The sequence below is a fragment of the Amphiprion ocellaris genome, chromosome 11 (genome assembly GCF_022539595.1).
Source record: "Amphiprion ocellaris isolate individual 3 ecotype Okinawa chromosome 11, ASM2253959v1, whole genome shotgun sequence".
NCBI classification, from domain to species: Eukaryota; Metazoa; Chordata; class Actinopteri; family Pomacentridae; genus Amphiprion; species Amphiprion ocellaris.
In genome coordinates, this window is record NC_072776.1 from 11765067 (window position 1) to 11790203 (window position 25137).

Sequence of the window (25137 nt, forward strand, 5' to 3'; positions counted from 1 at the left end):
ATCTGGGCCCTTCAAATATGTGGCATTTTTTCTAGTTGATTCATCGACTATTTGTTGTAGCTGTAAAGCTTTGAAAAGAATCACAAATGTCAAACAGAATGATTTTATCCATCTTATTTTGTTGAAAAGGGTAATTCTGTAGGCAGCAAACAATGCAGATGACAAATAATCAGTCAAGACAATAAAGAAAATAACTGACAACACAGATAAAAGACTTTGAAGCCAACAGATGATCCGCTAAAGACACAGAAATATTAGGAAAACAGTGCTATCATGTAGAGAAACCTTATTAAGAGCAGCATGCAAATAATTGTTTCATCATGAAAACTATGCATTTTCTTCCCAACAAACACTTGCTTTGGAGGTTATTTTAAGTCATGGCACAAGGAGTCAATTTTCAAGTTCCCTATTGTTGCATAGCAACAGTCAGCTGGCCAACTTGTTGTCCGCGCCTGCTAAAAATGCATCTCAAGGATCCACACCCAGAGCATTTACTGTATTTGACAGAATAAGTTAAAGCTTCAGCGACACACAAAAAGACGCTGTGGAGAGCCCACTCTGCACTGCTGCATGTCCCTGAGAAAGAGACAGTGCCACATCACTGAGCAATCCACTCGCTGTTGAGTATTTTGAACACAGCCTTGTGTTTATCTCAATGAATCTCACATTAGCAATTCATCACAAAGAGTCAAGGAAATCACCATACAGACGTCCTATCTGTCTGGAATGATAGCTACCTATTGAAAGCTCTAAAGACGGCATTTATTTTCCTTTGCCAGATAAAGTGTACTCATTCGGTATGACTCATCAAAGCTGAGGGTAACTGTGGCTCCAGGCAGAGTGAATACAGCAAAGAGAGGAACAAGGAATGAATAATACAATACTAATAAAATCTACAACTTAAACAGATTGCATGTTAGATGATAGAATCATGTAAGACAGGGTTTGAAAAGGACATTTTTATTCTTAGTCTTTTAGAGCAAGAATCTACCATTTGTGATCAACCTCACTGTATCTCATTCACTTTATATAGTAGAAACTCTGATATGTTCTAAACAGATGGACCTGTTAATACAGTATAGATATATACAGTGATTCAATATACACCAAACAACCACAACAACTGTGTAATATACTAAGTGTGTAGTACTGATCATTTTATTCTCGCCCACTTAAAATGTCATTTTTCTGCTTGGAAACCTTGAGTCCTGGTATTTATGTGGATGGTACTCTGATACGTACCACCCACCTAAATATTGCTGAAAACCAAGCACACCAGGTCAGACCTGTTCTGGTGATACAAGGGGGATCTATAAAATATTGAAAAGGTTGTGCCTGAGCAGTGTAAATATAAACGCTTTCATTCAGTTCATATCATGGTAGTGATGTCGCTAATGTCTCTGGGTATTTTAAGCCATTCTGGGCTGTTTTATGAATCATTGAGCGAGACTGATTGGCGGCAATACAGGATTATCGCACGATTATTGCATTAATGTAATGATGTACTTTGGCATTGAACTTGATAGATTAGGTGGAAACTGGCACTAAACATGGCTATATAATTGAATATTCTGTAGGGTGCCATAGCAACCAAACTTACCATGGATCTAAACTTTCACTAAGATCTTTTTCCCATGTCCAAATCTTGTGAGAAGATCATAATGAGTATCCGATATGACTTGCAGGAGGGTACATATGGCCATAAAGTCTCTCAGCAGACTTTCCAAAAAATATATGATGAGCAAAAAGACCAAAATCATTTGAACAATAGTATTGAAATTTGAACTGGTACACAAGTCAGATAGACTCTTACTTCAACTATTGAAAATGATTGCACTGTAACAAAAGAACATTTTTTAGGCCTTATGCTGAGTATATGCAACAGTTTCCCTACTACAGAGCATCATATTAGTATTACACTAAGACATATTAAATATCTAGCTAGCTACAGCTTTTTAAGGGTACAATTCTGCCCTTCTTTCTGGTCACAACAAATTTTAATTATCTGGTACTTACATGGAAACTAGAGCATGTATCCTCCAAAGTCTGTAACCACCTCATTCCAGTATTTGCATGTCAACAGTGTGCTCCAGTCAGCCATCGCTGTTGGATAAATATGTCATCCACCTAATGAGGCCTAGCAAGTGACAATAAGCAAACTTTCCTTTAAAGGCTGCTCTCCTCTACACAGGACCTGCTCATTGTCCTGTGGCGGGGCCCACAAGGGAATAGAAGAGTGCCAACCCATCCTGTTTACGGCACTTCAAACCCCATATCACAATTACATTGCTTAACACGCTGCTAAACAGTGCACAAGGTTAAAACAAAGCCAACAAGTGCATTTTGTGTGCCGAGTTTCAAAACAGAGCAGTTAACATACAATGTGGTGCTTTGTGAATTTACAGTCAAGGCAATAGCGAAGCCTGAACTATACTCAATTGCAGGAACCAAGACCTCTGTTAAACACGATAACACTAGAACCTTCACAGCTTAAAGTGTGTAGAAGGGCTGTTAGATGGACACTAGGCAATGCAAAAATAACAGTGTGTCCAAAATCACCCCACTGTTCACTCATTCACTTCTTCCTACATAAAAAACACTTAGTAGTTCACTCAGTGTGAGCAATAGACGAATGTGCTGGACTCTGACAAATTTTTGTCATTTTGCGTCATCATCTTCAGTTCTGCTGAAACGTCATTTAGGCATCTGTGAAAGGAGTCTACATGCTCCAGACACTACTTGTTTCATTCTACTGTATGATATTACATTATTATTTGGTGCAGGCCGAAACCTTTTTGGAAAGGCATCTAAATCTTATTTGGGGACCACCGAAAAATCCTCTGTGCAGGAAGAACTCTGGATGTATGGGGGTAAACTAGCGCTACCATTCACACTCCCAATGATTGATACATAAAAGGGAAAAAGGCCACTGAGCAGCCCGGCCATGCAGATATTGAGTGTTATGTTGTTCAAACTGCACTTATGAGTGAGGGGAGGGAACTGCTCACTAAAGACTCTCCTGATTATGACTGTTTTCATATCGGAGCCTCAGACCTCAGCAGTCTCATGACTCAATAAGTACTGTATTTGTTAGCTAAGCTGGTAACTAAAAAAATCCCTCCATACATTCAGTCAAGTTGGTGTGAAAATCCAAAACAGCAGTTTAAGATTATGATTTTGAATGTCGGGTCAATGCTGCTGTGCGTTAGTGTGCCATGATTTTGCTCTCGCCCACACAATCTCCTCTCCTCTGCCTGTTGCCTGGACATACAAGGCTAACAACAGCTGCAGCATGCTAATCAACATACTGTGCAACTCTATAGACAAACACTGCAAACGATAAAATCAAATCTGTTCAGTGACCGACACAACCTTGTATGCTAATACTAAACTGCTATTCTGCGGACTGTATGTGTATTTACATTACTATCAGGGCAAACAAACTGCAGCCTAACTGGAGAATATTTAAAGTGTCAAGCTACAGCATAATTGTCAATAAAATAAAGTATTTCCAGCAGGTGTCACATGAGCAACAATGTACAGCATAAAACCAGACAATTGTAGCTGGAAATTTATCCCCTTAGTAGCAGTGAGCTGATGCTCAAGTGAGGACTGAGTTAAGGGCAACCTCGAACATCTAACAATCCTCATCATTCATTACACACAGATGAATCATACGAGTATCCGTGACTAAGAGACTCATTAAACCAGTGTAAACAAATGCAAGGTTACAGCCCTGCAAAATACAGAGAGCCACTCTTTACTGCTGCTGTGCCCAGAGCAGGGAAAATGAAGCTGTCCTGGAATAGTTAATTAGCTGCTCTGTCCCTGTTATTATCTACAGTAGAGACAGACTACCTTTTCTTACGTTAGCAAAGACAAACCAGTCAACACTGACCTTGTACTAGTTCTTTTTATTTTTTTGGTTGACACAGTTTTACATTTTCCTTGTCGGTGCCGCCAGCTTTGTTGTTTTTGCTGCTGAATGAATCACTGTTGAGTAGCAGTCATGAGCTGCCCGAAACACCACTGAAACATTCTGACACCATCAACGTGATTTGGAATCATTTTATGACGGGCTGTCTAAAATGCTACGTGATGGCAAGGACAGAAAAAAATAATATTTTTTGAGATCAAGTCAACACGAATATATCGAGAATTCACCAGATGCAACAGCTTCAAAAGTGAGCCTACAAGTGAAGGTTCACAATATCCATTGAGGGACAGCTGACTGTTGGAACATTTGAAAGAAAAGGATGACACGTATTGTTATGACAGGCGCAAATGTGGTGGTTGCATTAGCCAAACTGAGGCATGGTCACACCTGTAGCTTCTTCTATATTCGTTGAGGTTCAAATGTATTTTCAGCTTCACTTGAACCAGCACATTGCAAAACTAATACCCACACAATTATCTGTGAGTTCAACTGTTCACATTTTGGCAAAATTGTGACAGTGGAGCAAAGTGAGTCAAAACAAAAGTGATTTTAGTCCTTGTTAAATCAACAAAGCATGGGGTGGACTTACCTGTGCTTACTGGCTGCCTGTTTGCTCTCCTATTTGCAAAGTATCAGGTAAGAACAAATGAGGATTGAATATGAAAATCACTCCAGACTGTGGTTTGCTTTCACTTTTTCTACAAGCTCTGAGAAGTTAATATCCACCTCTTAATATCAATGATTTTGTATAAGAGAGGAGTCAACAGTAATACACAACACCATTAAAGGTAGTATACGCTGCATGTGTAACCCACACATGCTGTGTCTACATCACTGATTACTATGAAAAGTTATTTTTGGCAGACAGAGTCCTTGCTATTCTCATTGGTAGGGGAACATGTCTCCTCACCCACATGTGAAGTCAAACCTTGTGATGCTACAAAATATAATTGACCATTAGTCTGGAACTAAAGTGATGGAGTTCAAAGTTAAGGCTGCATGTGATGAAAAAGATTCAGAGAAAAGTCAGTGTCAGGAGACAACTGCATCAACAAATGACAGAACAAAAACTAACCAAAAGAGAGGCTGCACATGTACTGCATATGTGGGTCTGTGTCTGTCTCAACTTCTCCTCTCTGCCCTAAATGAGCAGTGCCAGGTTTCAACAGTCCAACACTGGGGATTTTTCAAGGTCAACCTAGCTCAGTCAGTCATGAATTATTGAACTTGAGCAAGCTCTGTGCCTCAACTGTTTGGGCCACTTCTGACGCTGTCCTTCTTCCTTCAAGATCATTCACTGTGACCATGACAGACCAATTCCCAACAACGACAGTGTGACAATTCATTCATCTATGCTGGTAAAAATGTATTTGCTTTTATGATATTCAGCAGGAAAATCAGAGCAGGGATTCAGTGTTTTGTTCACAAATGCAGATAAATATTGTGCAACTAAAATTTAATTAAACAGCTGTAATTAAAGAATATGTTCTATACTAGACTACATGATAATACTGATGGGACTCAAGAAGGGGCAACAAGAGAGTCACAAATTCTTTCTATGACATCCTTTGGTATAAGATCGCTAAGCTCCCATTGGTCAACGTCACAGATTGTAGATGTTGTCACATGATGGGAGAGAAGGCATGAAAATCAGAGATGCTCGTCTTTTTTTAGGTCCATTGTGAGGCGTCCAAGATAGGTTGTCCTCATCAGTGACACACTACACGGAATACAATGATCGATTCTTGTGCCTGACTCCTATTTTCAGCCTCAACACTTCATCTTTCAGGTCAGGCTATTTTCATGCTGATATTATGTAGTAGTCTGCAGTCAGCTCTCAGTCTGCTGATTTGCACATAAACACGCAGCAAAGCCCAAATGCATCAGTAAGCAGAAAAACACATGTGCGTGCGCTCATTTCGTTTACTCACTGCCAAAGTATTTTGACACATTTGACAAATTCACAAGAGAGTAACCTCTTTGGTACATGTCTTCCTCATGAGATATACACACAATCATACGACACGCACACACACATTTCATCCAGACACTTTCCCTAGGTAGAGGGATTAACTCTAATACCTGACTACAGTGAAGCAGCCTGCTGTAATCTCCCTATGCCTCTTTCAATTGAAACGGCAACCAGCCACTCACCTGCAGAGTAGGCTGTCTGCACAGAAATAGAATGGGGTGTATTTACAGAAAAGACTGCGCTACAAAATTACCAAATTGCCTGGTCTTCTATACAGAATCATGACCATATACAGTTGAAGAGAGAGAGCGATAGGTAAACACACCCTTCAGCGAGACACTGACAAAAAGGAATTTCGGCGAGTAAAGGTCACAGCTAGCAGGCAACAATAACTAAAGTCAATATGTTCCTGAGCAAATCAATAGTGCTGCCCCTAGAACACAAGGACAGAGACACAAAAAACTACCCTGGACTCACAAAAAATGGAGCAGATAGGTAGCTATACAAACAGAAAGAAAATATAGGTAAGTGCACAGAATAAGGGAGAGAAAGAGTGAGTGAAAAATTGGCTGCCGTTTCTCCCTCATCCTCTCTCTCATCTCTCATAGGCCAGGCTAAGGGAACTGAGGCGTACGCACATCCTGGGCTAAAATTAGCTCTGCTGCAGCTGCAGGGCCAGACGTGTTGGGATGGGCCCGTGTTGCAACTGAGTACACACACATACACACATACAGGGTTCCACCAATTAGACAGGGTGAGCCACAACACACAACAGCACAGGTGACTGCCAACAGCATCCTGCCCCCTCCCCTCTGCTCCTCAAACCGAAGCATACAAATGCTTTCAATGCAAATGTTGTGTGTGTACACCCACATCCACATACAGGGTAAACACACATCTGCTGCCTGTATCAAGTCACTCCATAGCACCCTGCAGGAACCTCACCTAAACATATTAGCACTGGGATCAACGAGGGACAACATGGCTTGCAAAAGCTTATGGCCTTGGCTACATTCTAAGCATTTTGTGTTTGTCCTGATCCAGAATAACTTACAGTGAGTTTTTGTGTACAGCACTCTATCACTTTACAGTCATCTCTCAATAACTGCCTGCTTTTCTTAAAAAAAGAAAAATAACCTAGCACCATGTGCAGGCCAGACATACAAGGGAAAAAACTACAGATTTACCAGCTTATTAGGTACACCTGAACAACCCAATACAATTCAATACAACTGCTGCAATAACTCCAACCCCCATGAAAGTTACACTGCTCAGTTGTTGACACTGTGTCAGACAAGTCCTGATTCAACACTATGTTATTATAAGCTGTGGTTAGTGCTAGTGTTTTATTGGACAGCAATATCCTGAAAGGCCTTTCTACGGTTCTGTTCTTCTCAAATATATATAAAGTGGTGAACAAAACACTGGCAGGACCTTTCACCCTAATGATGCCCAATATCACATAAACACTAGCTACATCCTCAAAGACAATCACAAAGGTTGATTAACACTTCTGAGAGTGACAGCAAAAAGTACAAGTGCACAGCATTAGGCTTTAACTTATAAACAGTGTAAAACGAGCTAGGAGGTGAAGGGGATTGCTTTTTATGAAAGCACTGGCAGTCAGGAGTTCACTGCCAGTTTAAACTGTAGACACATGACCACTAATTCCACAGTATTTAGTGCTGCTGCTGACAGTGTGTGCATGGTGCGTGCTTGGCATTTAACTTTACTCCAGAGAAATAGAGGAAAGTGCTGTACTGCTAAATAAGCCGCTCTAAAGTCTTCTAACAATGGGCCAACTTGAACTTTGGTGAAATGCCAAGACCACTGGACTGACCGCAGCCAAAGGATCAACGTGGGGGAGAACAGAACAGAGGTAACATATTACCACCTCAGATCCTGGGAGGTCTACAAAAACGCTAAATATTAAGCAAACCAAGCCAGAGAATTTGGCGCCCAAACTTCTTCCACCCTGCAGACGCATAATAATTATTGAATCAAATGTCCTACAGTATGAAAAACAACCAATATTGTGGGCTACATTTTGGCTCCATTGCACTGCAGCAGACTCAAAGAAATTACACTTGCTGGACAGTGACAGAGTTCTGCTCGCAAGTATAGCCAAGCTAATAAGCATTAGCCACAGAGTTCTGGCCAGACTCTGCGCAGCTAATGAAACACTCAGTCACTCTAGGTATTTTAGACTCTAGACATCTAAAACAACGAAATTATACAAACCATTCCTTTAAGACTGTCGCCTGCGTTTTAACTACTGTAACTGGGTTTCTCTGACTGTATATTTGATCGGCAAGGTTGCACAGCGTACAGTAAACATCTCTTCGAGCTGGCTTCTGCAAAAGCCTCCACTTTCATTCCCCATCTTTTCCTTCATATCACAACAACAAATAACTGGCAATAATTCAAAGGCTCCTGGAATCAACCGGGCTTTGGCATCGGTTCAGCTTGAGACAGTCACTGAGTCGTGACCAGCAAGCTGAGCAGGAGAGCAGAGAGTTGACCGACTGGAAGGTAAAGCCCAGCAGAGAACAGAGGCTCTGAGAGGATGATGAACCATTATCTTGGCTTAAACACACTGACCATTCTGCCACATCAATAATACAGAGTCTGTGGGTCCCTTCCACGAATATGTTAATTCTGACATGCCATGACAAGAGTAAAATTCAGCAAGATGTGTTTTTTAATGTGCAGGAGTTACAGTTATCATGTCAAATAAGGCTATCTGGGTAAAGTGCTAAACACAGATGTAGCTTTTTGTGGGGATTAGTTGTAAATAAGTGCATGCATAACTGGTTTTAGACTTTAATAGCATACATTATATGGCACAAACAGAAATCTCATTATCACCGCATGACAACAAGAGGCTCTCACGGATTCTAAATCTACCGATTCTATGCAATCTTTCCAATGAGTTTGGTCCCATTGTGGAAAATTTAGCCAACAACTACCCTGGCTATTCTGACCTCTGTACCACTACTACAGAGCAGCAGGGCTGGTCATTTATCAAGCAGAAATGTCAAACATTCACAGGCTCCAGCTTCTCATTTGCTGTCTTTTCCATTACTGTTAATTAATCTGCGCACTGATCTGAGCTCTCCATTTGTGTTTGTTGACAAAGTAATATCTGGCTGTGACAAGTCTGGCAACTGGAGTCAACTGAATAGTAGGCAAGTTCTATTTTGTTCAGTCTGTCACTGCTGTGTAGTGGGATGCTCGCTGGCCAGGGGTTTGCAGATATTATGCTGCTGTCTAATGTGAAAATACACAAACAGCAGGAGGTAAATTGGTGGGTGGGGAGTTCTGCTCTAATTTTGTCAAAATGGATTATTAAACTAGATGCCATTTAACTAGTTGATGCCTCCAGCTCAACTCTAGTCGAAAAATAAGAATTTGAAGGTATATGTGAACTCCACATTGGAGGGGGCATTTCACTGACAAAGCAGCTGATCAAATAATTGAAGGAATAATCTGTAGACAGAGAGATCATGGATGGATTATATACTCAGCAGTCGCATCTTCATTCCAAACTGCCTTCTTAGACATGTGGATATGTTCATTTACTCCAGTTTCCCATATAATATAAATACAATTACTGTCAAAATACAAATAAGACAGTATAGATTATATGTTAATAGCTCTTTCTTTTCTCAGTTTATCATCAAAGGTGTTTCAGACAGAGTTTAAACATAGCTGAAATACCTGTTGTAAGTTACCTATTCACTGTGTCAGGTCAGAGTGGTATATTAAAGTTTAACCGCTTGATCTGCCAACAGGGAGTTGCATCAATAATGAAGGCATGCAAACACAGCACTCCATAAAATACAGTGAGGCAGGTAAGAGCCTGTAGCACACTAAAATTAACTAGTCTTACTGTACAGCTGAACCATGACAGTTCTCATCACTTCCATGAGAGTAGGCCCTTTCGCGGATGGATAATATAGTTAATCTGACCTAATCAAAACCTTCACATACATCCAGCAAACCAAAAAGCCAAACATGGCAGCATGGGCCACTTTAAAAAAAATATACTCACACTCACAGATACTTTTTTTAGTTTTCAATACTTTCACACATGTAAATCTCTGTCACATGTATTAAAAAAAAGGTGTTTAGCATTAGTAAAAACTTGTGAATCAAGCAGAATTTACAAATTTAATAAATAATTGGTACCAGCTAAGGAATATATTTGAGTCAAATTCAGAAAGAGTGTACATCCAAACTCTCCAGGGAAGGAATGTGAGGCTTCTCACATGCTTTGATCTATTATTGATACACTGTCCACAAGAACAGTTGTTTATAACAAATATAAAATCATGGATTTTACTTGGTAATTTACTATTTTTTTAACTGCACTTGTGAACAACATTTTCTGGCAATGATATGTTATAATAGAGCACTTGTACATTAGAGCTGAATGACATGTAAAAAAAAATAAATACAACCATACTGAGATACTGTGATTGTGTTACGAGTCACAATTTTAGTGAGAATAGTACTTTTAGCAAGTCTTTTCCACTGATACAAATGTGATAATAAATAACGTTGTGACACATTTAACAAAAAAATGCAGCTTTTGCGATTTAGATATTGATTATAGATATCGATTATAGATATCATACTGCATTTTCCATGATATTTCAATAAATTTTTCAACCCTAATGTACATGATGTACATGTTGCTTTACATGTGTTTAAGTTACAGATTGTTACACATCTGAATAATTAGGAATTGTAATGCAACAACTTAAAATCAAGAACTGACTGCAGTTGTTTTTGTAAATGTGTCCTACAACTAAAAAAAAAAAAAATCAACCAATTTGTCAATTATTTCTTCGCCAAGGAATGCGGCGGAGTTATGTGAGGATTGGCGTACGTTTGTCCATCTGTTTGTCTGCCTGTGCGCAACATTGCTCAAAAACGGAATAACGGATTTGGATGAAATTTTCAGGGAAGGTCAGAAATGGTACAAGGACCACCCCATTAGATTTTGGCAGTGATGCGGCTTATAGTCTGGATCCACGGATTTGTTAAAGATTTCTGTACCATTGTGAGATAGCAACACGGCATCACTGTTACTATGGCAACAAACGAATGCTACGTCAGCTGCCTGCTGATGATCACATGATTGCAATCCTACTACAAATCCACTGCTACAGATGTCAGAAATGTCATGTATAAGTAGCATCTTTGCACACTGGATATTTAGTCAGACATTCTAAGACATCAGTACTGCATCACATGGCATACATCGTTAATTTCTGACATTTAAAAGACTAGCCAATGATTGGAGAAATTAATCTGCAGGTTAAATAGTGAGAGAAATACTGCAATTGCAGCTCTAGTTGCAGGAGAGCACGTACATCATGCTGTTCTGCCTCTTGGGAACTCTTGTTTGGCTGACAGAGACACATACTGTACATCATGGAGACAGCCAACACACAGACAGACCTCATACCTGGCAGAGCAGTGAGTCAGCAGCACTGCCAGGTATGACTGGATGCCAAACACAAATCCAGCTACTTCTCAAGACTGCATGAAGCACAACTATAATGTCTTCTCTGAGGACTTAAGTCCACCAAGAAACCCATTTGGATGCTCAGTGACAACCAACAAAAGAAAATACTCAAACAAAATGCAGAAACGTTGCATGTTGGACCTCTCCAGGGAAGAACTGCGAGGTGACTTCTATGCTTGGCTTGTGGGGACAACAAACATGGATCCAGCTTTTCTCTGCTGGAAGAAGAGGAAGGGCAGGGGGCTGGCTGCCTATGCGATCCTCTGGCTCTGTGGGAGTGAGTACAGTGGAAAATAGTCTCCATTGCTAATCCATGGCGGCTAATTACAGCTTTGATCCCCTAAGCGTGTGCATCATCATTGATGGGAGGGAGGCAACACACCACGAGGCTCAATACAGTTGTGGTGAGAATTAACCACAGAAAATGTGCAACCAAAGGACAAAGCTGTGCGTTATTACTCTGCCTAACTACAAAAAGATTGATTTAAAATCTGCCAAGCAAGATTTTTAAAAAGCACATGGTCCTATAACTGTAAATGCATGATTTCACCAATTCCACAATATGATCCGATACATTTTAGAGCTCTCTCCTCGTCCTTTTTTACACCGTGCAGCAAAAGAAACTCAACTCCTGGAGACAGGGACACAGATTAAGTGGGTAAATGGAGTTTCTGTCTAAAATAGGCCGCAGCTCTGATGATAGCCTAGTCCCAAAACACATGGTGGCAGAGATACAGCAAGGGAGGAGGAGAGAGGAGGATGAAGGTTGAGGATGAACACCAGATGGCATGGAATTATCTGGATCTTCAGCTCTACATCTTTGCCCATTACACCATTATTTTAATGGTGCGCTTATTTATTTAAGCAAATGTCACTCCCACAAGCGTTCAATTAATTTACCCATATCAATTTTACAAACGGACAAATAATACTCTAAACAGCATCCATGTACATCGTGGAAGATTAATTCAACCTTTATTTCAACTTGGAGTACACTGGAGTATGGAGGCCTCATTTACAATGTAGCGAAGTAAGAAGCTCTCAAATAAGAAACTTGGATAACAATAACAATAATATATAAAAAAAGAAAGTGAGTAAAACATTAAAAAAATATTTAGAGCACTTAAGTTTTAGAAATTAATGAATCAATTGAAAGAAGAGCAGCTTGAAGTAAAATAAGATGGAATGAATGAAATTAAAAGCCTGAACTGAGTCCAGCTTTGGACTGTTCTGCATGTTTTTCCAGGTTGGAAAATGCACAGTAAGTAAAACTGCATTTTCCAAGCTCAGTAAAAACAGTCGGCACCTGCAGTGCAATGCAGTCAGAAACATATACATTTGTTCATTCATAGGCACACATATGTGAGGGCTGCTGAAAAAAAAACACTGGTTTGATGACTAATCACAAAAAACATACTCTGACTGGCCACTTGGGCTTATTGACAAAATGACAAAGGCTATTTAGACAAATCAGCTCAAACAAAGTTACTGTACCTAACAGTGATTTACCGTACCGAAACGAAGGCAACTAATGTTAGTAACAGAATTAACCCGTCCCTTAGTTCATCTTAAATGGCAGATGCGCCTCCAAAGGACCACCCCAGACCTGATAGGCCAACTTTATTCACTGAATTCAACTATGGTGTCCGAGTACAACGACAGCATTATCAGATGACTGTAACAGCTATGAGTAGCAGCGGCTGACTGTGCAGCGATCCATAAAATCTAAGCGAGCGCAAAGACACAATTTCTGTGACTTTCAGTGATGGAGGTGCACACAAAAACCTGAAAATTTTTACGAGCTGAAGTTAAATTTGCTACCTCCAGCTGTTTGTGGGAGTCTTATCTCTGAGTTTATTAAATACCTGCAGCATCCAACAGAAGCAGGATCCACATGAATATCTCCAAAGTGAGAGAGGTGCGGGCAGTAACGCACAAAATAACACAGCAGTAAGTTCTGTAACTTCTCAGCCAATGACAATAAAATATTCCAGACATGGAGACAGGGTTAACCAGGACCTCATGACACTGTGGACTTTTCTTAACTTCAGACAGGTGAGCTGTCACACACAGTCACAGTTTATAAGCTGCAGTTACAACAGTCCTAAGCTCCATCACAGCTGGACATTATTGAACTGTATAAGTCTGATCCGTTCCCTGAGGTCAAAATATTTTTCTCTCATACTGAATTCTATATTTGCAGCAGTGGCATTATTGTGCGTGTGGACGATTTACAGAACGTGACCTTTCTAATCATTAAACCAAAATATGGCAACAGGTAGCAAAGTAACTACGAAAACGCATATTATTGTACCATAATTGGCTGAGACTATGACTCACGGATATCATTGTTTACAATTGAAATCAGAGCTTAAACTATGAATGTCTTGTCTGTAGTCGAACTTTTTCTCCTCCAATACAACGCATCATTCTTCCGGGGCTATTTTGAAGTGACAACCAAAATGATAATTGTATGTCATACAATCAGCAATCTTCACTGCAAAATAAAAAAAAAAAACTGAAGTAGATCATCATTTGATTTATTTTACTACCCTCTATGCTAGAACTGCATAACACAAATCCAGAATTCAGTTATGTTTTTTAGCTTTTGTGAGCCACCCCAATATTTCCACTAGCCCCATCTTGCCACAACTATGAGAAATATCTGGAGGTTCCCCTGGTAGTGGGACATTGCTGCTACCTAAAAAGTTGTATATCAATCAAAGGGGTGGAAATCTGAAACTTCGTCGAAACACAACCGTTTCAAAATTAGCTGCTGCATTTTTGTAGAGTTTATCTATTAAGTGACAACTATTACACAAATACAGGGGAGGATGAAATGTGTCGTGGAAAGCGTTAAGTTATCGCACATCTACTGGTTCACCTTAAACAGGCTAGCTAACGTGATATCCGGCTGGATACGCAGCTCTGTTAGCCAGTCAGTGAACAGCTAGCTACCGTTTGGTTCAGCACTGCCACGACAGCCTGAACCTGAACGCCAGCGTTAGCTACCTTAGCCTGGCTTGCAATGCCGTTAGCATGCCTGTTACAGCCAGCAGCTGGTGGACATCCTCATTTCTCATCAGTCGTGACCAGGCCAAGTCGGCTGACTGCTGCCAGCCTGCCTCCAGCACCTTATCCTCCGGTATGTGGTCCCTCGCTAAAGACAGGCAGCACTAGTGTCGGTGCCTGGCAGCTTGCTGAAGCCTCCTCAGCGGGTTTACATCCACAGCAACACCACAGTGCTGATGATGGTCCAAGTCACTAGCAGCCCTTTGGCTGCGACTACCTGGAAAATGCTGAGTGTTTTGCCAGTGACCACGAAACGTAACACTCACCGTGACTGGAGCTGGTTATGGGGATGTCACACGGTGACCGTACCGGGGAAGCAGAGGTGGCGTTTGCCCAGGGCGGTCACTCAGGTCGCATATGCGTCCCTCCAACGGTCCCTCTCTCGGTGAGCAGTACCTCCGTATGATCTCCACACTGCAATGGTGCTGAAGCACAGCGCCACACGATTGGCCAGACGGAGCGGAACTGAGCGCGCTGTGTTAGCAGAAAGAGCGGAGACCTGCAGGGGGAGCAGCGCTGCGGCGTTCACGGCCGTAGGAAAACTCACACACGGCTTCAGCGCACTTGTGCACGATTAACGGACATGTTCATAAAGAAAAACAGAACAAATCGATAAAGTTCTGCGATATGTAGAAATTCACAGCTAGAGAAACCCATAAAGAAATGCAGACTTATTGCAAAATGTGAAAAGTACGACAATATAGATAAATAAAAATATACAGTATTTATCTTGACAATATTTACAGTATCCAAAATAGCAAAAATACTTCTTTTTTGATTGCCATATATTAACTATTGTTATTGCAATAGTGCATTTCATGGCACTTCGTTTAATAGTGCAAATAAGTTGTAACTAATGGTTATATAATTCCTAATATCACGTTTTTTTTAATGCACCACGTTTAAAACACCTTAAGATGACCAAAGTGTCTTACATGCTGTAAGTTAAAAATATGAGCACAAAGCAAGACAAAATAAGAACTTAAAACAATCTCGTAAAACATTATAGAGCACTGAACCAATGCAAAGAGGACATCAAATTGCCAAATCAATTTCTATTATTCATTTATTTTTACATAACATACTAAGGCGTTGGGAACGTGTAGCTACATAGGATTTTTGTCATTATTTTTCTCCTTCTGTGCCTTTAAAACGGAAAATGTACTGCTGCGAAAATCCCATTGGTTATCTTTTTTAAAATATATTTTTGCATTACATTTATTATTGCTATTTGAATCCATTTAAAAGCTGGCGTATTTTTGTCAATATTTCATAACGTGTTTTAATTTATCAAGCTACAGGGAGCTGTTGCAGTTGTGTAAACCGGATGCGAGTCAAATTTTTTTGCTTTCACTTTCTCTTCAGCGATAACCTCTTTTGATCTAGCAAGGGATCTTATGGTACTTTCCTTTTACTGACTTCACATCTGCATTTCCGACCACCCGGCGCACCCACTCATGAAAGACTGCGTTTCTAAGTTAGATTTGCCCTAAATAGGTACTTCCCCAGCAAGTTTTTTTTTTTTTTAGTCTGCGTCATTTTCCTGCGTAGTTTCCTCGGTTCCGGCTCTTAAATGTTTTCACGGCTGTAAGGTAAATCAGTTCTGTACTCTTTTTAGTTAACGACACATTCATTTATCGCTTTTCGTGATTGTTTTAATCCGATCCGGTTACAAGTATATGTGTCCATATCGTTCTTTAGTTCTCGGTATGTTAGTCTCCAGCGCTCTGCAGGCCGTGGCATTTCCGGACCACCTTCAGCTGATCAGTGAAATACTGGATTCCCTGAACAGCTGTGAACGCAGGAGACTCTGCTACCTGTGCGAGAGGATGGACGCAGACTGCGGTGTGGCCTCCGTGAAGGAGATGTTGAAATCTAAAATGATGTGCCAAGAAAACGCCCATCTCTTTCTGGAAGAGCTCATGTGGCGATTGGGACGCTTTGATATCCTGAAGAGGGTGCTTAAAGTGAGCAGAGACGACGTAGAGAGGAGTCTGACATACAGACAGCTTCTCCCGAGATTCAGGTAAGATGTGTTCAAAGATGGTTGATACACATTTTAACCCTCCTTTTGTCCTCATTTACGGGCACTGAAAAATATTGTTTCCTTGTCTGAAAAAAAATCCCAAAATTCAGCAAAAAAAAAAAAAAAATCCCCCACATTTCTGAAAATTTGCAGAGCCTTCAGGAAGAAAATTCAAATAATTCCTTAAAAGTTTCCCTTAAAAGTTTTTTTATTTTTTTTTAATCTCCCAAATTTGGCAAGAAAATAGTATAAAAAAATTTAGTAAAAATCTTCCAAAAAAATCCTAAAAATATCTAAAGTGATTACATATATATCAGTAAAACTTCTAATATTTTCTTTTAGAACATTCACCAAAAAAATCAACCAAAATCCAGCGAAATTCGCTGGATTTTGGTAGATTTTTTGGTGAATGTTCTTAAGAAACATTTTTAACATTTATTTTTTTTCCACCAAAAAATGTTCAAAGATTTCCCAAAAATGTTGAAAATGTGGACATCAGAAGTTTCACTGTGAAAATATATTTTTTTCCCCACATTTTCAAACTTTAAAATGGGTCAATTCTACTTGTGTTTTAATATAATCATGGTTTTCCTCGTTGCAGAGTGCTGGTGGTGAATATAAGTGAGGATCTGGTTATTTCGGATCTGGAGGATATTAAATTTTTGTTGAGCCACACATTATCCCGTGAGAGGATTGAGAATGCAAAGGTAAAAAAAAACTCCAAAAAACATGGTTTTGGGTTTCACTCTGAAGTCCTTGAGTTGATTCGTGTGTGTGTGTGTATTGTACTGCTAATGTAATTTGAAGGACTTCCCTTGTTGATTGAACACCACGATGATTTCAACTTTCATTCTGACACATGAAAGGTCACAAGTTCCCCATTTCTCTTCTATGACAGAATTTCCTGGATGTGATGGTTGAACTCGAGAAGCTCGATTTAGTTTCACCCGAGAGGGTCGACATTGTGAAGGACTGTTTGACTCAAATTGGCAGGCTAGATCTCGCCAAAAAAGTGGCCACTTACAAGATGTCAGGTGAGGCGGAATTTTACTTTTTATACTGAATGACTTGAAATCAATCTTGACAAAACTGGTTTGTGACATTTATATAGCACATGCAAAGTGTGAATGGGTTTGGATTCTTTTAGTGGGAAAATGCAGATAGGGGAACAGAAAATCCTTTTTTTTTTTTTTTAAATGTGCGTCACACCACTGATGCATGATAATATTACCCACTTGTTAGCCACAACATTATAACCACGTGCCTAATATTGTGTAGTTCCCCTTTGTGTTCGGGAAACAGCTGTGATCAATCAAGACCTCTTAAAGTGTGCTGTGATATCCGGCACCAACATGTTTGCAGCAAATCCCTCTAGTCTTGTAAGTTGCAGGTGGGTCCTCCGTGGATCAGACATGTTTGTGCAGCACATCCCACAGATGCTCCATTGGATTAAGATCTGGGGACTTTTCAGGCAAAAAAAACACCTTTAACTCTTTGTTATCTTCCTCAAACAATTCCTAAACAATCATCCCTGAGCATTATTGGTCTGCAGCAATGTTTGCGTTGGTGGTACCCGCCTGAGTGGCATCCGCATGAATGCAGGATCCGGGATTTCCCAACCAAACATTGTCCAGGACATCACACTGCCTCTGCTGGCTTGCCTCCTTTCCACAGTGCATCCTGCTGCCATCCCTTTCCCCAGGAAAATGAGCCGCACACACCCGGTTTTCCACATGATGTAAAACAAAATGCGATTCATCAGACCTACTTTTACAGCTGCATGGTTCAGTTTTGATGCTCTCTTGCGCATAGTTGGAGCTTTTGGTGTTAGACTGGAGTCGGCATGGACACTCTGACTGGTCTGCAGCTGTACAGGAAGCTGCAATGTACTGTGTGTTCTGACAGTTTTTTCATCATAGGCAGCATTGAGGTTTTCAGCAATTTGTGCTACAGCAGTTCCCCTGTGGGATCAGATTACACAGGTCAGCTTTAGTGAGCTTTGATCACACACAAAACTGTTGCCAGTTCATGTGTTGTGCTTCCTTGGTCACGTTTGGTAGTTACTAACTGTTGGAAACTAGTAATTTCTCACAAATTCTGCCATTTTGGAGATTCTCTGACCCAGTCATCAGGCAATCATAATTTGGTCCTTGTCAAAGTTGCTCAGATTCTCATGCTGTTCATGTAGGACATGTGCTTTTATTGTTGTGGCTGGTTGGGTATCTACAGTATAAACAGCAGCTTATGGCAGGTGGTCTCTAAGTTCCATTCAAGATATTATATACAGTTCATAAACCAAACAACAGAAACTAAGTTATGTTTTACACAAAATGCTAAAATATGAAGTTTTTCAGCATCTTTGAACAAAAGTTTTTTTTTCTTTCCTAAATTATGATATCAAGAATGGTATGAAACAAAATGCATTTCATTTTCTGTTTCATTTAACCCACATAGCTGACAAATCTTGTCTTGTTGTTCATTATTCCCAGCATAATGCCAAGTTTACAGATGCAGTAGTGAGATACTGTGCTGCAGTTGGGCACATGGAGATCATTCCCTTAAGGGCAGATTAGATTTTGAATACGTTTCTGTCTTACTCCCAACCATATGTTGAAAGTGTTAGCTTATTCCACATCTGATTAGTCTATTTTACTTTAAACAGCAAAGACAACAACCCTGATCGGTCCAATATTAATATTTTCTTTTGAAATGCCCACTTCTTCACACTGTAGATTTGAACTAGAATGTGCATGTTTTTTTTTATCCCCACGGACCACACATCATATTAAACAGGAAACACAGGGTTTTAGCCAAATTGCAATAGCATCATCTGACACTATTTTCTTCCTCCTGTAGCTCTTCTAGTGTCACATCATCCTTTAACGCAGTTTTTCTTTTCTGATAGCTCTTCCGGTTAACACTGTTTTTTCTTTTCCTTATAGGTGTTCCAGTGTCACATCTTCCCTTGAATCTATATTTTCTGCAGCTCCTCGCAAACAATCAAAGTTTGCTCCTGTACAACCCAAGAAGAAAAATGTAAAACTGTGTTCTCCCTTTTACAGCTCTTCCAGATCAGTCAACGAGATATAACACTGTTCTCTTACAGCTCTTCATGCGTAATAATATCATGTTAACCACTTGTCTTTTATGGCAATAACGGTTTTTGATTGCAATAACAGAATTGTGGTTACATTATCCTCCATGCCATGCCTGTATATATGTAAACTCATCATGTCATAACTGTTCTTATACATATGTAAATTTCACAGGTATATTCTCCCTGTGAGACCTTTTATATTATTATGGCTTTGTTTTTTAGCCCTGTTGTACTTTTTGTACTTCCCATGTTTCTTTCCTTCTGTCTTAACTTCATCAAACTTTTTTTGACCAGAAAACTAAAAAAAATACATATTAATTGATGGTATATTACTTACATTTATCTGTGTGTTTGTTAACAGCTGGACTACCTGAACAGAATTTACCGCAGCAAAACTATAGAGCGTCTGTGAGTAAAAAAAAAAACTGTACACAGTTGTTTAATATTATATCCTATTATTTTCTGTCAGTAAAGTAATAGTTGTTCTCTTTGCTTCTTTTATAGCCAATAAGACAAGGACCGTCCTTTCGCGTTGGTAAGACAGTTAACATTTGAGCAAATTATAGCTACTATAAAGCTTTTTTACAATAGATACCTGAGATAATGTTTGTCAAAATACCTTTTAAAACCCAGTGGAACAAATTTAGGTGAACAGTATATCATGTGGGGCTTTACAGTAACCAATTAACATTTGAAAACTCCCAAGTTACTCATGTTTTTCACTTTTACTAATTACTGTTTTTCTTTTTGTCAGCAGCCAGAGTAAATACTCCTGTATACAGAGAGCAGAGCTGTGAGGTAAGATTCTTGCTCACTCTGGGAGCATTTCTTTCTGTATTTGTGAGTAAGTTGAGTTTGTCGATTTTTGCATTCGTGAAACTTCTTTGCTTGCCCATTTGCATTTCAGGCTCAGCTCGAGTGCTACAAATTTAACACTAATCCCAGAGGAGTTTGTGTGATCATAGACTGCGTGGGCAATGATGGAGGTGAGACACTTAGTAAAATTACCAATAACGCAATGTAAAAATACTCCGACAAGTAAAAGTCATGCATTTAAAAATACAAAATATATTTACTGTGCAATAGATGCTTAATACTGATGCGTCAGTGTCCAAGCAGTATTTTACTATGTAGCTGATCTAGATGAAGATAATTTTCACTTTTTATGTATGTATATATTTGCTTGGTGGGTCAGGCCCCCTCAAAAGGGTCACATAGTTTAAAAAAAATAGTAATTTGTTAGAACATTTTTCTTATGTTCGCATTTTTTGTGAACTGACGGATAATTTTACCTCTTTTAGCTTCAAACTGTTATTTAAACACAGCCAAGTGAGAAATTGAAGGAAATGTTGTAGAAAATGCCACAAATCTCAAGCCAAAAATGTTAAGAACAAAACAAAACAAAACAGGAGCAATGTGCCGTTTTTTTTTAAAAGTTTACCGTGCATATTTTTATGTAAAATATTCATTCTGAAGACAAACTAAAGTTGCCAAGTCAATGTAGTGTAGTAAAAAATGCAAGAATTCCTTTTAAAATATAGTCCGGTAGAAGTATAAAGTCGCAAAAATTTCAATTACTTGATAAGAGGGCCTCAAATTTGTACACAAGTCCACCACTAGAGTAAAAGTACTTAATTATATGTATCATTAAAACATAGTGTTTGAATTAAAACTAAAAAAAATAGTCAGCTAATTATATTCTATGTATAATCAGTACACAATACATTTATCTTTTAAAGCATTTCTCATCAAGATGACCCTTAAATCTGTGTTTCGTCTTTCCTTGGTCTCTCAGAAATGTTGGAAAAGACATTTAAGGCTCTTCACTTCAGCGTGATTCTCTGCAAGTGGCTGAGTGCTGATGACACTCTTTCAACTCTCAGTGAAAGAATCAGACGGAGGGAGAACCACAGCGGTGATGCTTTCGTCTGCTGCATCATTAGCCGTGGTACAGCCAATCATCTCTTGGGTACAGACATGGTTGGCAGAGGTCTACCTATGGACGCTGTCAGACGTCTGTTCACCGCTGAAGAGTGCCCCATGCTGTCTGGAAAGCCCAAAATCTTCTTCATCCAGAGGTACAGCGCTCCACAGTATATGCCCTGCGCCAGGGTGGAGCACCGGGATGAGGATCTCGAGACAGACGCCGGCGATTGCCACCCCATATGCCATTCTATCCCTACGGATGCAGACGTGTTCTGGAGTCACTGCTGGACAGATGAATGTCAGCTGGAGCAAGGACAACATCGCTCGGTTTACCTGAAGGCCCTGACAGACGCCTTAGAAAAACCCCAAAGGAGGTACATTCAAATACTCAACAGCAAATGCAACATCTACTCATGTGGTTTCCATATAAGCTCAACTGTGATCATGTTTGTGTTTTGACAGGAAAACTCATCTGGTTGACGTTCATACGCAGGTGAACGGGGTCGTCTTTGAACACAACAAAAGGCATCCAGATGAAAACTATTACATTGATGTAAAACACACTCTAAGGAAGCATCTTTACTTAGAATGAAGGATTTATCATCAGAACCTTCAATAATGTTTGACACATTCTAATAGTGCATGTCCTTTGCCAGAGAAGAACAGTAATACTGTGTAAATACTGACACCTTCTGGTTGTATTTAATCATCAGAGATGAAGGAGAAAAACTGTTTAATTGCTAATTTAATTGCATAATTTAATTTAATTTAATGTTTTTAATTTAATGTTCTTAGGAAAATTATTTTTTGTGTACCTACATAGTTGAATGGTGTCATCACAGACAAATTTAGTTTCAGGATAAAACTGTAGTAACAATACATCCTCAGCTGTCGATCTCATCACCACAGACAGCAGCCAACAAAGAAAGCAGCATGTCATTGAACAATACACTGGCTTGTAGCAGAAACAAATATCAAAATATGAAAGATTGAAAGAAAAAAAAACATTTTCAAGTAAAGCTCAAAGACAGCAACACACTGTACTCACTTTAACATATTTTATTTGCATTAATACTTCTTGCCACATTAAGAGCAGCTAAAGTTGACGGAATAAATTTCAGAGCCGTACTTTGTTTTAACTATTATTTTGTTATTTTTTTTTAAACGTATGTAGAGGCACAAATAGTTTGCAGTGAGTAAACACTATATTTAGTTTGCACTATCTACTGGATATATATTTTTCTATCTGTTGTCACTCAGTGCTTTTATTATTACATTTATATATTTTTTTTATTTTGATGTATGCATTTTCTGCAGTTTTTTCCTTTAAATTCTGAACTGTTTTTAGTTTTTTTCCTACCACATAAATAAAACCACAATTATTATTAATAATAATTATTAATAATGTTAAACTATATTAGGTATTAGATACAACAATGTGAACGATTATTGGCAGAATTATAGTACTTTGTACGAAAATGACAAATGTGCATAATAAAATGTGAACAGAGACAAACTAGTATTAAGAAATACTTCAAATAATCACAAGAATAAACTGAGTTCTCTTTGTTATCGTACTTTGGAAGAGCAGCTTGTATGTTAAGTGTTTGTTGTGGCTTTTTTTACTTTCCATTTACGCATTTTTATGTTTGAAACATTCTAATAAAGGCAAAGAAAACACTTGGTATCACGTGGTGTTCAGTGTCGGCATCATCCCAGCTTTTTGCATTGCAAAACACCGACGTCATTTAGTATTTCAGCTGTATGAAGCTGGAAACTCACAAATAGACATTTAAACCAACTACTTCCTGATGAACGCCTCCACTTTGTAACACAGACTTTTGCTTATACAGTCATGGAAAAAAATATTAGACCATCCTTGTTTTGTTCATATTGTTCATTTTAGTGCCTGGTACAACTAAAGTTACATTTGTACATTTATAATGATTACAACAAAAATAGCTCATAAGAGTTTAAGAGCTGACATCTAGCAATTTTCCATGGTTTATTTGATAATAACCGAAATCACTTAAGTTTGTACATCAATAGCCATGGCACTATACTGCCAAAACCGTGCTTGTAGGCATTCCATGTTTCCTTTTCTGTCTGTTTTAGTCGCATGATACACACAGGAGTTAGTATTTGATTGCATAACCATTGTTTTTGATGACAAGGGTGGTCTAATAATTTTTTCTGTGACTATATGTAGTCTATAGGTCTAGATTGAAAGAAGATTAATGACGCATGATTTTCTTTCTTTCTTGAAATCATAACAAATCCAGTACATTCTGAAACCTTCAGATTTTTCTGTTTAATCCAAGCACATTCTTTCTGGAGATTAAACTTTCACCGAATATAGACACTTTTAAATCCAGGTTAAAAACATTTCTTTTCTTGCGCCTATGTATGAAATCTGCACGATATCTTTTAATTTATCAGGCCTGTTGCTTGCTTTTAATCATTTTAATTCAATTTAGTTACTGTACATGATTTTATTATGATTTTTGCAATGTCTTATGCACATTTTGATGTTTTATCTGCACCCCACTGTAATGCTTTTAATGATTTATGTAAAGCACTTTGAATTGTCTTGACATGAAGTGTGCTATACAAATAAACTTGACTTATTTGCACATTCTGTTCATTTGCAAATTTCTGTACCACTCTTGTATATTCTGTTGATTGTGATTTTATAGAATTTTATAGAATATATTTCATTTTTTTTTTTTTATCTTATTTTATTTTGCCTTCATTTCATACTCCCACATCCGGTGTTGTCTTATTGTTTACCCCTTTATTGAATATCCATGCTGCTGTAGCAACTTAATTTCCCTCCAGGGATTAATACAGTCATCTAAGTCTAAGATGATGCCATGCCTCCAACATTTAAATGTTCAGCAGTCAGTATAGTTTCAGGAAAATGGTGTTGAATTACAAAAAACAGATTTAAATTTAAAGGGATTATGCATTTAAGTTTTTGTACATGTTTGGTAATAAAATTCCTTGCTATACATTTGCTGTTATGCACCAATGTACTACCTTAACCTGATCAGGTTATATGTAAGTGCTGAGGCCATAGATTATACGGTCTATGGCTAAGGTTGATCTTTGCTGCCTCCAAGTGGCCAAAGGAAGTAGTTGCGCTCTGCAAAATAAACTTGAAAATACAAATGTACTTGTATAGTTGGCCTTAGTAATTGGGGGCAAAACCCACAATCCTTCTACTGGGTTCCTTTTTGAGCTGCAGATGGGGAATAGTAACACACAGATGGAATTTTATCCTAAAATCACTTTCAAAGTCTTTTCAAAATTCACCAGAGTTACCTTGATGAAGCCGAATTTCTGCTTGAGAACAAGTCAAGTAAACAAGATTAATAGCTGACCTCTTAGTGAAGAAATACTGTTTGTGCATATCCTTTTTGGATCGTTGCGTGTCAGAACAATGGAAGTAGCAAATAAACAGAGCAATGTTTGGACTGCTGGTGTCAGGACGCTAGCCAGGCTGGATGTGGAGTTTATGTTTACAACCTTATCCACATTATTTCTTTTCCTACTTTCTTTAGGCCATATT

At 38.9% G+C, this 25137-nt stretch overlaps 2 protein-coding genes across 8 annotated transcripts in view; one reads left to right on the plus strand and one right to left on the minus strand.

The window, feature by feature from the left end:
* LOC111575583 (hyccin 2) overlaps positions 1-14986 on the minus strand; it is a 46618-nt gene extending 31632 nt beyond the window's left edge. For 2 of the 5 annotated variants that reach the window (XM_055015535.1, XM_055015534.1), the window contains exon 1: positions 14784-14986. The gene's annotated coding sequence lies outside the window, so the exon portion shown is untranslated. The remainder of the gene's footprint in view (positions 1-14783) is intronic. The other 3 variants (XM_023280804.3, XM_035953073.2, XM_023280805.3) reach the window with 2 other exon arrangements.
* Positions 14987-15786: 800 nt separating this feature from the next.
* On the plus strand, positions 15787-23251 carry LOC111562391 (CASP8 and FADD-like apoptosis regulator). Of its 3 annotated transcripts, XM_055015539.1 has the most exons (10): positions 15791-16109; positions 16219-16543; positions 17145-17250; positions 17442-17577; positions 20002-20048; positions 20145-20175; positions 20395-20438; positions 20548-20626; positions 21436-21940; positions 22029-23251. In XM_055015539.1, exons 2-10 carry the CDS (start codon positions 16227-16229, stop codon positions 22156-22158), a joined length of 1395 nt encoding a protein of 464 aa, XP_054871514.1. In that variant the 5' UTR covers positions 15791-16109; positions 16219-16226; the 3' UTR covers positions 22159-23251. The 3 variants fall into 3 exon arrangements, with proteins under 3 accessions (XP_054871513.1, XP_054871514.1, XP_054871512.1); XM_055015538.1 differs by having other exon boundaries at positions 15787-16543; positions 20398-20438; XM_055015537.1 differs by having other exon boundaries at positions 15791-16543.
* The last annotated feature ends 1886 nt before the right edge of the window (positions 23252-25137 follow it).